Consider the following 16,251-nt stretch of genomic DNA (forward strand, 5'->3'; position numbering starts at 1 on the left):
AATATGCAATCGGGATAAGCCAACAATCACCACCGCAGAATGACGATACGATTATCGTGGATCGTATATATCGTATGCTCACACACAGGGCCTGCTCTATTTGGAAAAACTTCGTGTGATATTTAACATTCGCCGTTACCAAAGGGGGCTATCGAGACATCAACATGCTGGGCTTCAAACTCTTTACATATTAGCAAGAAAGACGATATTGGCGAATTGGAAAGATCATGAACCCCTTGCTTGTGGTATTTTGGCGCATAGCTCTGCCTTGCCTTAGCAGGGTTGGAACACCTGATCGATAAGCTGAAAGGGAAGGAATTGGGAGTACGAGGCGACATGGTACCCATTTTCTATTGAACCCGACGTGAGTGTTCGGAGCAATGGGGGCTGGGGAGAGATGTGGGAACTCGGATGCGGAAACATTAACGTGAGAGCTGAGTGATCGTTACTCCTAGGGGAGAAACAAGAATAGTAAATCTGGACATGGCGTTTATATTATTTTATTACGTTATTCCCCTTCCTCCCGATCTTCCCTTCCCCATTAATCTGCTGCTCCTGATCGTTGTCACTGCTGTGGTCGGGTGACGAACCCAAGTTGTTAACCGATCTTCATTTGGAGTTTTGTGCTGGTTTTCGTTATACGTGCGTGAACTGTGTTACGTTTGGTTTTTGAACTTCATTAAAAAAACATCCACTTTTAAAGTGGAAGGGACGTCAATGGTTGATATGCATACCCGCGGTATTATCGATGTTTAATACGCACACCTGTGGTATTATTGATGGTTCATACATACACCAGCAGTATTATCAATGGTTAAAATGTATACCCACAGTATTAATCAGGGTGGCCGCCGATTCTCGAACCGAAAAGCTCTGCAAAAATAAACTTACAACACTCACAATACACCACTCTTGGCAAAGCACTGCATTGTATTTATTTGCATCATGTAACAGCAACTCCCTGTTGTAAAGGCACAAACCTGGTCTAAAACAAAACCTCGTCATCAACATATTGATAAATCGCATCTCGGCCTACGGATTTGAGCAAATACATGCTTTTGGCTCTGTCAATCCACTGGTGTAAGGCGACGGAACAGCTGTCAGGGACATATGCATTGGCGTTTTTCAATAGAAACACAATCTCATTCTTAGCTGTGGTTCATATTGGATCACGTTTACATGAGTTGTTGTACTGCCCTGCTCACTTCCCCTATTGTCGTTTGACAGAGCCAATGTGTAAACGTTTTCAACCTTAGTCGGGAAGCTTAAAAAAGTGGATTATTCCCCCATTCATCTCATCATCGACGTGCAAAACAAAGTCACTCACCAAGGCACGTCAAGTCATGGCCCACAACACTGCTACGGTCACTGCACGGTCAACCTCAACGCTCAGGCAGGTTTTGTATGGACGTTCATCTCCGTGTCCATGTGTGTTTAAAATGTACTCACTAACAGCCCTTGCACCGACAGCCTGTCAAAAGCTGTACGGGTTACCTTGTCTTTAAAAGGTGCAGCCCTGCAAATTATGGCTCGAGACACTGCTTGAGGAAAGAGCCTCCACAGGAGGGAAATCTAGAGCCCTGATAGAGGTCACTTTGGCCTACTCTTCCGCGATGGCCAAATATCGTGCCCACACTTTACCCAACTGACACGAGGCCTACTGATGGTGGTGTACCCATTCGTACTGCTGGGTCAGTCAGAGGTTAAAGGATTCTAAGAAACTTGCCCAATGTGACAACTACCACGCTGCGAGAGTAGGAGGAGTGGAGTAGGAGAAGAGGGAGGAGAGAATGGACTATGAAATGGGGCGAGGAGGTAGTAGGAGGAAATGGGGGAGTAGGAGATGCAGGAACAGCATATATGTATGCTGAACTTCTTTCGGACTGTACATAGCCAACCATGCTAATCGGAGGTGCGGGGGAAGGACAACATACTAAACACAAAAAGCAGTGCTAAAAAAATGAGATTTCAATTTATATTTAAAAGTGCATAGCTGCAGTGGCTTCCTAATATCGGAAGCAAGAGCGTTCTAGACAGCCACAGAAGTGTATCTGAAAGCGTGTAATGCTGTGACCGTCTTTGTTCTATGGCTAGCCAAAAGCCGCTGCGAGGATGTGAACAACATTGGTCAGCAAGACCCCCTGAGGCAGACGGCCTGAAAATCCATGTTAATTTCCATAAAAAGATGGACTTATTTTGTAAATTCGTAACATATACTCTATGAACATTAATTTTTAAAAAGTTCAAAATAAAGCCTTAGCACCGAGTTGGCACAGCTCAGAACCTAGGTTCGAATCTGAATCCGGTTTTCAGCCGCCTGTGATTATCCAGGTTCTCTAGTGGAGTGAGTGGAAGGCCTCAGCGCGGTCTCCAATGAATACATTTTATAAAAACCCATTTTTTATAAAAACCCATCGTATTAAACTTGGTTCTGCACCTAATTTGGTGACATTCAAGTTCAGGGAATTTAAAATACCTGTAACGTTACTCTGTGGCGGGTTCGGTGAGAAAGTGCTGCCCCTTACTGTGTGCACCAGAGGTCACCTGAAGGGATATCTGATGTAGCTCTGTAATGTCCGCTTCTGCGGGCCGTTCTCTGACACGAGAGGGGCGTGATAGTTGATCTCTCAATTGGGATAAAATTCGGGGGGAAAAGACAAAAAAACAAGATTTGGAAGAAAAAAAACCACTCAGTTCCATCTCTCTACAACGTCCTCCTCTGTCTCCCGAGCGGCGGTGGCTAGTGCTAATCCATCAGTCATTTCGAAGCCAAAGAGTAGGTAGTCCAACTTGTAGCGGTCCATGAGCTCTCCCAGCATACCCTGCGGCAGTGTGGACAGGAAGTAGGCATGGAGTTGCGGCGTAACGGGGCGGTACCAACTCTGCCGCTGGGGGAAGGAAAAGCCACGGGGAGCGCCAACCATGGCCAGCACGGCACGGGCGTCTGCGTGCAGGCTGTTGTAGGAGCCTGTATGCACATACACACATGGGTACACGTGGACGTGTACACACAGGCAGAGAGGTGTACAAACACAGGGGTGCATCCTCACAATTGCACACGTATGTATACATAACCCACAAACACCTGCACACTCACACAAAAGACAAAGGATCCCACGTATAGCCTTATTAGACTGTTAGGGCAAGTGCTTTTAGCGAGTACGTATGAAGGCTGGCACGACGCACAAGGGGGTGGGGGACCAACACCACGCACGGCTGCCTTTATGTCCCCAGTGCCAATGTTTACACTGTCACACTGACACACATACTCGCGTACACGCTCTTTCACACTCACCAAAATGTTAAATTTTTGTTTTGCATTACGACGCTTTGCACATGTCAATTCATCATCTCTGCAACACCCCCCCCCCCGTGCCCCGACCACAACGCCACACTCCCACCCCCGCTTTCGATCGTACCAACACGGTCGTATCCCATGATGCATGGCTGGCAGAGCGAGGTGGCGGGTGCCCAGTGCTCGTCCACTCGCCAGGGGTCAGAGGTCTCCAAGGTGTCGACGATGAAGTTCGCAAACTCCGTGAATGTGACATCATCGGCCGGGCCACCCTGCCAGTTCTACACACAGGTCACCAGTTTAGCCTGATAAAACTGTTGGGTAAAGTGCTGTTAGCGAGCATCTATGAAGGCTGGCAAGGCAAACGAGGTGGGTGGTCACACCACGCTCAGCTGCCTTTGTTTCCCAAGTGCTGATGTTTACACACCACACCAGGTATTAATTTCAGGGCTGAACTAATCTAGGGGAGGGCCCAGGATCAGTTCAGTTATTCGTCACTGATGCTGGCTGTGAGTGGGAATCGAACTCGGATCACCAGGTTCATAGCACAGCCCAGCGCTAACCCACTGCTACCCACTCCCCATTACACATACAAAGATCCCCCATATAGCCTTAACAAACTGTTGGGAAGTGCTATTTGCAAGTATCTGTGAAGGCTGGGATGGTACACAGGGGGGTGGGTGGCCAGCACCATGCCCGACCGTATTTGTCTCCCCAGTGGCCATGTTTACACACTGCAACAGGTAATAATTTTAGGCATACTCGACCTAGGGGAGGGCCCAGGACCGGTTCAGATAATCGTCACTTGTGTCACCGGGTTCGTAGTGGAGTGGTGCTAACCACTACACCTTCTCACAAAAACAAAGATACCCCGTATAGGCTTAACAGACTGTTGGGGTAAGTGCTGTTAGCGAGCACCTATGAAGGCCGGCACGGCACACGAGGGGGTGGGTGGCCAACATCACACCCGGCCGCCTTTGTCTCCCTAGTGACGATGTTTACACATTGCACCAGGTACTCATTTGATGCTGAGTCAACCTAGGGGAGGCCCAGAACCGGTTCAGATAATCGTCACTGGTTTTGGCCTTGAGCGGGAATCGAACTCGATCCGCGAGGTTCGCAGCGCAGCACGCTAACCGCTACACTACCGCTCCCCACTTTACCAGGTACACTTTCGCACACACTACCACACACACACATGAACAATGACACAAAAAAATCTAGGAAGAAAAAACATACCATGGGTTCTATAGGTGTACTGTCAACATATATTTCAAGCCGCACAACAAGATGACGTCACACTGTGCCGAACATTTGATGAAATGAAATGACTTCACATGTAATATACGAGTGTCGCACTGGCAATATATTATCTCCCTCGCCTGGTATGCAGGAGGTTGTGGGTTCGATCCCGACCCTGATGCCTGCATGTTCTTCCCCATAGTCGCATAGATTTTTCTCCAGGTCCTCTGGTTTTTCCCTCCACATTTAGAAACATGCGTTTAACAGTATTTGGCTGCTATAAATTTCAAAGTAATAAGCCACTTGGTTGAGCTATAATTTGTGGCCGGTCGCTTCTGAATAATAGCTAATAGCTCAGTGGGCTTTACCTGGTAAGATAAAAAAAAGTAAAAACATATATAGGGGTTAGTCTCAAATAGCAGCACAACTTTATGCAAATGTTTTGAATCATCTTCAGAAGAGTTATCGTGCCCTCATCTTACGGACAGACAGGGCTAATGCAATAACGCCTCCAATCTTCACCATTAAACGTGAAAACATACCTTACTGGTTTTCCTAGAATGTACCTCATCTCATCAGAGCTAGGAAGCAAAGGAGGGCTGAGGCTGGATAGTGCTGGGATGGGTGATCACCAGGACCTTAATTTCAGCTGCGCATGTCGAGGATAGCCATCCAGAAAATATTTCGCCACCCCACACACCACGACAAGTAAACCTCCTCATTATAGCCATGGCTACTACTAGCCAGGTGGTGCTTACTCGAGTCTACCAGCGAACAAGAAAACATTTCAGTGAGATGTTAAGACCCCGGTGAACGGCATGTACAACGGGTTATTATAGGTTCCTGTGGGGCTGTGTGGTGGTCAGAAAGAGTGCAGTGCAGCAAAATCTCCATTGTTGTATTTCACATCTGTGCTCCTGCAGCTCCGCTACCCAGCTTGACCAACCTGCACTGACCAGCGTGGTGAGCTACGGACAGGACACCCCCTTATGGTGGGGAGGCCCTCATCCAGCAGTGGATTGATAAAAATGGAAGTACATGAGCACTGCACTGCATAGAATCACCATGATACGGCAATACTGCGATACATCGTACGATGTAAGGTCCATGATATCGTAGCTTCTTTAATACTACTTGAATGTTTATAAATTTGACGCCTAAATATATACGATATTGCTCACTCTAATTAAAAGTTCCATATAAATAGCTATTGTCCAATTAAATGATTGCTTTGCAAACTATGTTGTTTGCTTTACAAATAATTGTGGCAACATGTCAATTAATTACATGATGTAATCATGGTGATCGCATTACTTTTAAAACACTTAAACATGGATAAGTTGATTGCACTAATGCCAACCATGCGAGGGATGTGGTAATCATTGCTACCAGAGCACTCTGCACTGTTGGCATCGATATGTCCACGACTGTTGATCCCCACGTTATGGCCGATCCAACTTCTGAGATACAGGATGTCTGAGCAGGCACAGTCCCAGGGGTTGTCAGATCACAGCAACTCTAATTATAATCCGTGGTAAGCTATCTGGATATCGGATCCTTAAAACAATAAAATAAGGAATAATGTGGATTTACATAGCAGTTGAACTGTCACCGAGTCCAAAGACACAGTAAAGAAACAGCGGGAATATTTATTTCATAGTAGCAGTAATTTGTCTCTATGTGAGTGTATAGGTCTGTATATATGTTAACATTTAAAGTTCCCGGTTACTGATTGTGTTTGCATTGTTAAGTTTAAATGTTATCCCTTCCTTTATTTTTTCTTTTAACAGAATGTGCCGGAAGTAATGTTTTGTTGTTTACGTTTTCGACTAGTTCCTTAATCCTGTAACATGTAAAGCACGGACCAATACTCGGTGCTTGCAGCACGACCTGTGTAACTTAGACGTTGCACTGTACAGCATCTGTAATGTCACAGGACTCCCATGAAACAGAGCCTAGAAGCTCATTGGGCCCTTCCTGCTGAAATAAATAAAATCTACAATCTGAAAAAATCTAATTGGTTTCTGTGTCTATTATAGCTATGTTAGTCTATGAAATACAATACAATATATCTATATATATATAAAAAAGGGAAATTTGTGAATATGTGTGTCTGTTCGAAATGTTTAGCATACTTCCCGACATGCAACTTGAAATTTGGCATGTGGGTAGCTTCCAGACTGTACAAATGCAAAAAATATAAAAATTGACTTTTGTATTTTGGGGGGGGGGGGCGCAATAATGGATATATTTTGTACGGTGACGTCATATCTGTGATGTCACCCGCATGCGGCAGCGTTACGCAGTTGCCTGCTGACGTCACGCATCCCGCCCCACCCTCCACGTAGGCCGTGTATTGATCCAAGACAAGAATCCAAGTCTTGGGCGAAGCCGGGTAGTAAAGCTAGTTTCATATAAAGGCAGTAACTCATAGGTGTCTATCTGAATATATTGATCTCTATGGGATTTTACAGGTCTCTCTGTGGAGATCTAAACATTACAATAACATTTTATGTTGCGTCTAAATTCGACCACATCTCAAGATGCTGTGCGTAGTGGGATGGAGTTAGAGCCCTCATGCAAGCTTTCAAACTTAGATGGAAAGTATTAACAAGTGGAAATATTGATACTTACCGGGCGGTATTTGCGAAGAATCTGTGAGCCGATGCGGCGCTGATATTCCACCGTCTCTCCCAGTTTGTTGCGGTAGGCAGAGAGAAGCCTCTCTAGTGGGTCCCGCACGAACATGAACTTGAAATAGTGCTGTGTTTGACACAAAATAACTAAGATGAAGATCCCCCATATAGACTTGAACAGACTGTTAGGGAAAGTGTTGTTTGTGAGCACCTATGAAGGCCGGCACCTCACACGAGGGTGTGGGTGGCCAACACCACGCCCGGCCTACTCTCCCCAGTTGCGATGTTTACACATGGCACCAATTACTAATTTTAGGCTGAATCAACCTAGGAGGCTCAGCACCGGTTTAAATAATTGTCACAGGTGTTGGCTGTGAGCAGGAATCGAACTCGGGTCACTGGGTTCGTAGTGCTGTGCATTAATCGCAACACTACTGCTTCCCCATATGTAAATACAGATACATACACACAGATAGCTCCCAAAGAGTAAAGAGAGACATATAAACATTCCTAGAAGACCCTCTTGTTAAGAAAATATTGAGACTCAGTGAAGCTTTCCTGGAATATTAAATTACACTGATAACACAATTATTATTATCATCATTGCAATAACATAACTAGTCGTACATTGGCATAGCACAGAAATGAAACACTAAAATAACCTAACAGCGAGCGATGTTGCAAATTGCTCATCATGACCCAGGTCAAATGCATAAAATGGAGATCTTTAAAACAAACACATTTTGGCGATGACCCAACATTGCAGATTATGCGGTGATACTGCGTACAGAGTGGTGCACGAGCACAAATGACAAAAACCTCAACACATTTGTCAATTTAACACGTAGGCTTTCGCGACCAATATTGTTCATAATCAACGATTTTTGGGTTTAGATCGTGTTATTTATAAATGTGTCGTAACCCTCCACCACCCGACACGGCCAATCAGTAAAAAAAGTGTCACGTTGACAAAAGACAAATAGTTCACTGCTTTAGCCCACCGGTGTGTTGAAGCGTGAAACCAAAATTGTAAATGTTGTGGTTTCACGCTTCAACACACCGGTGGGCTAAAGCAGTGAACTATTTGTCTTTTGTCAACGTGACACTTTTTTTTACTGATTGGCCGTGTCGGGTGGTGGAGGGTTACGACACATTTATAAATAACGCGATCTAAACCCAAAAATCGTTGATTATGAACATTTGTCAATGACACTGTGGCCTTAAAAGAAAAAAATATGGAAGAGACGACGTTTTGGGCAATGACCCGAAATGTTGGATATTAATATATTTTATATTTAAAGCTACAGTGTCATTGACAAATGTGTTTAGGTTGTGTCTGTAATAGCAGAGTTTTGTGACTGCCGGCATACAGGGTAGCAAATGGCTGAATGATCGCATGGTGAAAACACCGCTGACCAGTGAACCTCAAACTTGTACACTATGAGATCTCTTTTACCAGTGGCAAAATATAGTAGTAGGTTTTTACCCTTTTAAACTGGTACAAAACTGACACCTTTATTCAAGGCATCATGTTTGCAATAACCACAACACAAGTAGTCAAAAAAGCAAACAAAAAGAAGCAACTCTGATAATGATAATAATATGCACTGTCCTTGAAGTTGATTGGTCCACACCCGAGACGGCTTTCTTTAGAGCCTAGTCCCCATTGGTGTTGGACCAGATGACACCAGAAGGCGTACAACTCAAACACAGTGCAATATCAGAGTATTGAAAGCTCAGGGTAAGCATGTACACTATGAGATCTCTTTTACCAGTGGCAAAATATAGTAGTAGGTGTTTACCCTTTTAAACTGGTACAAAACTGACACCTTTATTCAAGGCATCATGTTTGCAATAACCACAACACAAGTAGTCAAAAAAGCAGACAAAAAGAAGCAACTCTGATAATGATAATAATATGCACTGTCCTTGATGTTGATTGGTCCACACTCGAGACAGCTTTCTTTAGAGCCTAGTCCCCATTGGTGTTGGACCAGATGACACCAGAAGGTGTACAACTCAAACACAGTGCGTGTGGACCAATGAACTTCAAGGACAGTGCATATTATTATCATTATCAGAGTTGCTTCTTTTTGTTAGCTTTTTTGACTACTTGTGTTGTGGTTATTGCAAACATGATTCCTTGAATAAAGGTGTCAGTTTTGTACCAGTTTAAAAGGGTAAAAACCTACTACTAAACCTCAAACTTGTTACGGCCATTATGAACATCAACCCTCAGCCACCTGTGCCTCTCTCACCTTTAGTCGATAGTCAATCTCCTCAGCAGTAAAGTCTGACAGGAACAGGAGGTCGCGCTTGTGATCCATCTTGCCTGCTTGGTTCAGCGAATCCATCGCTCCACTTAGCACTACAAAGACAAAGATCCCCCGTGTAGCCTACACAGACTGCTGGGGCAAGTGCTGCCAGCGAGCACCTATGAAGACCGCCACGGCACAGGAGGGGATGGGGGTGTGGTCAACGCTGCGTCCGGCCACCTTTGTCTCCAGAACCAATGCTGTTTACACACCGCACCAGGTACTCAATGCTGACTTGACCCAAGGGAGGACAAGGACCAGTTCTGATGTCACAAATCTCTTATCACAGATATTATGAACTCTGTGAACGAAAGAGCGGGACGTCCATACCGATTTTCCATAGGCATATCTGCGCCAAGCCAGTGCCAGGTGCTCATGGTACTAGTTTTCCACCGGCTATTTTCAGAGCCGAGCCAGAACCAAACAGCTAGCCTCACAAGCATCTGTATCTGACTCGGGGCCAAGCAGAGCCAGGGGCCGGGCTAATAACATATTCATTTTGTGTGACATAATCATGGCTTGACTTTTTGCAGTTGAAAGACTGCGAGTCTTCCGAACTGTACCTAGCTGGTTCGGCACAACCCCAACTCAGCTCCGTTGGCCACTTTGAAAGCAGTAATAGGGAAAGACACCTAGACCCAGGGCACAAACCCGGGACCTCAGCAGTGGGAGCTTAAAGTGCCTCCCGACATGGCCATTACGAATCTACCCCCTCCACGTCCGGGGAAACACTCACCCTTGATGACACGCTTCCAGTTGGAGCAGGCAACCTTGGGCACGTAGCAGTAGAGGAAGCGGTACTCGTCGTTTACGAGCACGTGACGCAACAGTAGGGAGCGAGCGCCCGGCGGGAGGGAGGAGAGTGAGCGGGGCAGGGCGTCGCGCCTACAGCCCGCAGCTATAGACGCGTTACGGGCTCGCCATGCAACCTACACGACGAAACACACATAGCAGACAATAACGCCTCCTTCATACGTCCGTCTCTCCGCAAGTAATTTTAACGTATTCTTTACAACAGCCCATCGCCCCCATGGCCTTGTGGGAGTGAATCATTTCAGTAGCATTGATTCAGTGCAAGCAAACTCCACAGCCGTTTTCGACACACAGTATCTTAGCAGCAGTCAGGCTTTCCGATGCTGGTGAACTGTCAGATGTGTTAACACGATGACTACAGGACTAAGATCCCCCGTACAGCCTTAACAGACCATTGGGGCAAGTTCTGTTAGCAAGCACCTACAAAGCACAATTCAGAACACGAGTAGGTGGTGTGGTCAGAACCATACCCAGCTGCATTTGTCTCCTCAGTGCCAATGTCCACACACCCCATCAGGTATTAATTTTAAGGCTGAGTTGACCTAGTAGGAGGCCTACGAATACTTCAGATCTTCGTCACTTTTCGATTTAAACCTTTCGTGACTGCAGGGATTCATCTTCTAGGTTCTTTTGGTAAAGTCACGTAGAAGGGAAATAATAAAATAATAAAAATAAAACATAATAAAATAATTCTCACGACGTTTCGGCCACAACGCAAGCAGCCGTCCTCAGGTGAAGAACAGGTCTGTCGGAAAGACAGCATCTGAATGGGCACCACCAGGCTTGGCAGCGTATATTTAAGCTGGGTTGGAGGGGGAAGGGGCGCCATGACAAATGAATTTGCACATCAAGAGGAATTTAGCATATTTATGGGAAATGCAGATATGGGATTAGTCACTACTTGTGGAATGCGTAGGTGGGGGGGGGTTTCAAAGTCATATTGTGCCCGTGCATTATGCAGTATGCAGGATTAGCAGAATCAAAGGGAGGGAGTAGGGTTAGCAGTAATAGAGGGAAGAAATTTTAATAATAAAGGAGCTGCAGCAGCTAAACCACCACGTAAAAAAACTAAAATATAAACTACATCAGTATCATCAATATACTAAATATACTCTCCAATAAGCTGAGCTACTAACAGCAAGTCATACATTACAATTCTATGTCGCAAAAAATATAATATGCCTCCAGCTAAACTTTTTTCTCTTACATCATACGGGTCTACCCCTTACTATATACTGCCATAGACAAACCCAACATTAAATTATATACTGCATTACTATAAACCACCCTATACCTTAGACTATACATTGTAATATTACACTATGTATTATTCTAACCACCCTACTGTATACCACACTGCTGTATATTCACTATACAATTACGATACCTTATACATTATATTAAACTTTACACTTTTATACTATTTATTATTATACAATCTGCTATACACTATACCATTGACCGTCGCGTGAAAGGTACTAAGAGGAAGCAACGAACTATGTCAATGGGAGAGTGGTGGTAGGAGACTTGCAGCGGAGCAAAGAACCCATTCCCTGCGGGGAATAAAAGATATATAGTCAATGCCAGTGAGTGGACTGCGGTCTGAAAGTCACCGTAAACGTGAACACAATCAGTTAAGATCCGAAATGGTTCATTACGTCCTTCCAATGATTGCTGAGCCAGAATCCATCTTCTCGGTTGAAATTGTCTCTGTGTTTGTATATGTGGATCGCCTCATGAACGAATCTCTCATGGTAGCCAGATGGCTTGCAGAGAACCTCTGTCTTGGAGAAGTCAATGTCATGTGAGCCCACTGAATTGTAACAATGATCTGCCACGGCTGAGGTGTTTGTTCTACCGTGTTTCAGGTCTGCTTTATGTTCACGGATGCGGTCCGAGACATGTCGTTTGGTTTCTCCAATGTAACTGCTACCATAGAGGCAACTTAGTTTGTCTGTAAAATATGTGGTTCCAGACATACAGTAACATGAAAAGAAAAATATACGTTTTATTTTGACTTAACTTGAGTCCTGATACTGGCTTGCTTGTCAGAAGGGTATTCATAAGTATGACCGAACGTTCTCAAGTCAAATGACAAAAAATAATATGTTATGGTGTTTCGTTCGTAAATGTGAATGTTCGTAGGTAGGACGTGCGCATCTCGGGGACATCATGTATCGAGTTGTCATTTAAACGTGCCATTTAATAACTTGCTACCTCCATCATGATAGTTGTGTTCCAGGTCACCTGAACCCACCCTATATACAGCCCTTTTGTCAGCCCAATGCTAGATGAGGGCGTCGTGCACGTCATGGGGATTATTTGACCATACTTCACCATTCTGGGTGAATGTTGAAGGCGTGGAAACACGTATAATTACTGTGCTGGAGTGCACCCGTGGATTTTGCTTTGCAATGCTCTCCCTTGCTCAAAACGTGGCTTTGCATCAGCCTATAACAATCCTGTTGTGCAGGATGGTCGCCCATCCAAGCATTAAACTAAACACATTTTTTATTTGCCAGGTATTGCCCACTGAGCTATAAAGCTCTTTTTCAGAAGCGACCTGGCCATTAACGTGGACATTTATAGCAGCCAAATACTCTGAACCAGGGGTGGGAAACGTCCGGCCCGCGGGCCGTATAGGGCCCGCGAAATCATTTGGTCTGGCCCTGCCAAAGCAACCGCAGGTGGGACTCGAAATTCAATAAATCTAGGAGCAAACCTGGAAAAGCAGTTGCAAGTAGCAACATCATCAACACCAGCTAACATCACAGGCCTCACTAAAGAGAAGTTCCAGCCATCACATTAGGGGCGAGTTAATTAAATGTTTGACCAAATATAACAGGCTAATTGTTAATTTGATAATTTTGTATGGCCCACGAATGATCTTATAAATATTCAAATGGCCCTTGGCAGAAAAAAAGGTTCCCCGCCCCTGCTCTAAACGCATGTTTATAAACGTGGAGAGAAACCCTGAGAATAAAATCCACGCGACCACGGGGAGATCATGCAAACTCCAAATATACAGCAGGGATCAGTGTCAATCCCACGACCTCTCGCCACCAAGACGTTAACTACCTCTCCAGGCTCCACCCTGCTTAGCATCACCGGCCCAACTAAACCACATGTACTCCAGTCTTAATTAGAAATAACAATTATGATCCTAATTGTTGTGTCGTACTGCTAATTCGAATTTCATTTCAGAATTCGCTGACGTAAAAGAGAAACAACTTGCCCACATCAGTGAAGAGAATGGGACAAACACGCTGGCCCGCATAACATCACATGGAGCACAGGACCCTGCCTAACCCGCAAACGCCAAGCGGCCAGCAACTAACGGCACCAGTGAAGGTGGTATTAGATAATCGTAAGTGAGTTGCGAGTGAACTTCACAGGTAGTTAACGGTATAAGGAGGCGGTATGGGCGCCGTTGAACGAGTGACTGTGATGGCTTATGCCGCAGTTTCACAGCTACACAAATCAGAATGCAGCCGCAGAAGTGTGGCTTTGTGAACGAAACATGTCTGTATTCACCAAACAATCGAAAGCAATAAACGTAACATGAATATATATATTTTTTAATATCACCACCTCTGCCAACGCGTCCGCTTCAGGGCCTACGTCGCCTTCGGGCCCCCCTAGCTCGCCTGGCCGCTCTACCGGCGAGGGCGCGCCTTCCTTGGTCGCCCTCGACAGCCACTGGCGCTCCAACACCACGAGCAGGAGGGCAGAGGCGGCGACCAGCGCGAAGGTGAAGACGCTTGGAGCCAGGGCTCGCCTCCCGGCCATCTCTCGTCTCTGGCAGCAGGTAAACGCCGCTTAAAAATCTACCCCCTTGGCTCCCTTTAGGTCGGGGTCCACTGGGATCTTGGGCGTTTAACGGGAGAGTTAAAAGGGATAACAGCTTCGGAGAGCTGATAGAAGTTAACGGCTGTTTGTTAAAAAGTGATGGCGCAAAACGCATAAACAGTCGCTAGATGTCGCCAGATAGATATTCGGGTCTTAACCTCAGGCATCCAACAATCCTCTCAGTGTCGTGGATGTGTTCATCTTGTTAATTTAATAAGTGAATACTGTACCTCAAAATAATGTAGTTTTATTTGTACATTTTAAGTGATTTGTTTACTTCTAGATTTGAAGCTTTCGTGACTGCAAGGATTCATATTCTTAGGTTTTACCGAAAAAACCTAAGAATATGATTTGTATACATTTCCTATGCTTTGCACTCATATCGTATGTTTGTATTGTTTGTTGTAACGTTCTGACCCGCCTCGACTGAAACAGCTGTGAAAAAAGAGCTTTATAGCTCATCGGATTCCTCAAGTATAAATACATATTCACCTATCCCTGTGCGGTTCAAGGTGAACGGAGCACTGGTCTGCCAGTCGACATTACATCTGTAAACTACTCTTTGGTTCTTTCGGTAAAGTCACGTAGATAAAACATTTAAATACATTAAATCACGACGTTTCGGGCACAACACAAGCGTCCTTCTTCAGGTGGGGACAACTTAGCGAAAGCACACCGCTTAAGTGTGGACACACTTACAACTTCCACACTTAAGCAGTGTGCTTTCGCTAAGTTGTCCCCACCTGAAGAAGGGCGCTTGTGTTGCGCCCGAAACGTCGTGATTTAATTTATTTTAATTTTTTACGTACGTGACTTTACCGAAAGAACCAAAGAGTATGAATTTTTGCGGTCACGAAAACTTCAAATCTAGAATATGTAAACTAGAAAAGTTGTATGTATGTTGAACTTCTTTCGCATCGTACATTGCCAACAGTGATAATCGAAGGTGCAGGGGAAGGACAAAAAGTGAAACACAAAAAGCAGTTATAAATAAATTAGTTTTCAATCTAGATTTAAATTGCACCACACCATGCACTTCCGATTAGTACGGTTGGCTACGTACGGCGCAAAATAAATTCAACATACAACACATACACAACAATAGTAATGCAGGGAGGAAAACCACAAGTTTAAATACACAATTAAGGAACATTAGTATGTTAGTACTACTACAGTATTTTATTTTACCAGCTACAGCCTACTGAGCTATTAGCTTTTTTTCAGAAGCGGCTGAGTTTATTATATGTGACAATTTATAGCAGCAGCCAAATAACACGTTCCTTCGGAGTGGGCAGGTAGGAACTTAGTTGGACAGCGCATTCGTGCACGACAGACAGACAAATAATCCCTGGTGGGCAGTGAGGGACCTGTTGTTCCTACCTGTATGTATACAAGATAACTTGACTATCGCCCCCCACCCTCCCTTAGGCCCCTCCCCTGACCCCCCCTCCCTTAGGCCGCTCCCCTGAACCCCCTTCCCTTAGGCCCCTCCCCTGAACACCCCCCCCATATCCTTAGGCCCCTCCCCTGACCCCCCCCCCCCCCCCCTTAGGCCCCTCCGCTGACCCCCCCCCCCCTCAGGCCCCTCTCCTGACTCCCCCCTCCCTTAGGCCCCTCCCCTGACCCTTCCGTACCCGGCAGTAGGTCTCCACCAATCAAAGAGCTGTTTATGTTATATATTTATTTATGCACGACAGACAGACAGACAGTCAGTCAGACAGACAGACAATAAATCCCTGGTGGGCAGTGTGGAACATTGTTCCTACCTGTAATATAAACTCGTGTTTGTAAATGCAAAGGGCAAAAACCGGAAGAACCCGTAGAAAATCCACGCCGCCAACACCACCAGCACGGGGAGAGAGATCACGCGGAATCCAAATAAACTGCAGGCATCGTCAGAGTCCGGGATCGAATCCACGACCTCCTGTGTACCAAGTAAAGGAGATAACATCTCGCAACCTCTGCTACTCTTCCGCGCTGACCAGACATCTTGGAAGAGGTGGAAGGTCCCACACTTCACCTCACTACACGTGACCTGCCAATGGACTAACTGTGGTGTACCCATTTAAGCTGCTGAGTGGACAGGTATTACAGAAACTAT

General features: G+C 45.3%; 1 protein-coding gene across 2 annotated transcripts; it reads right to left on the bottom strand.

The window, feature by feature from the left end:
* Positions 1-912: 912 nt before the first annotated feature.
* CHST14 (carbohydrate sulfotransferase 14) lies at positions 913-14,281 on the bottom strand. Of its 2 annotated transcripts, none has more exons than XM_078607454.1 (6): positions 13,893-14,281; positions 10,225-10,417; positions 9,432-9,541; positions 7,172-7,263; positions 3,420-3,576; positions 913-2,968 (listed from the first exon to the last, which is right to left on the bottom strand). In XM_078607454.1, exons 1-6 carry the CDS (start codon positions 14,088-14,090, stop codon positions 2,759-2,761), a joined length of 960 nt encoding a protein of 319 aa, XP_078463580.1. In that variant the 5' UTR covers positions 14,091-14,281; the 3' UTR covers positions 913-2,758. The 2 variants fall into 2 exon arrangements, with proteins under 2 accessions (XP_078463580.1, XP_078463579.1); XM_078607453.1 differs by having other exon boundaries at positions 7,172-7,300; positions 13,893-14,279.
* Positions 14,282-16,251: the final 1,970 nt, after the last annotated feature.

This window comes from Lampetra planeri, chromosome 27 (genome assembly GCF_965212315.1).
Source record: "Lampetra planeri chromosome 27, kcLamPlan1.2.h2, whole genome shotgun sequence".
In the NCBI taxonomy this organism is placed as follows: Eukaryota; Metazoa; Chordata; class Hyperoartia; order Petromyzontiformes; family Petromyzontidae; genus Lampetra; species Lampetra planeri.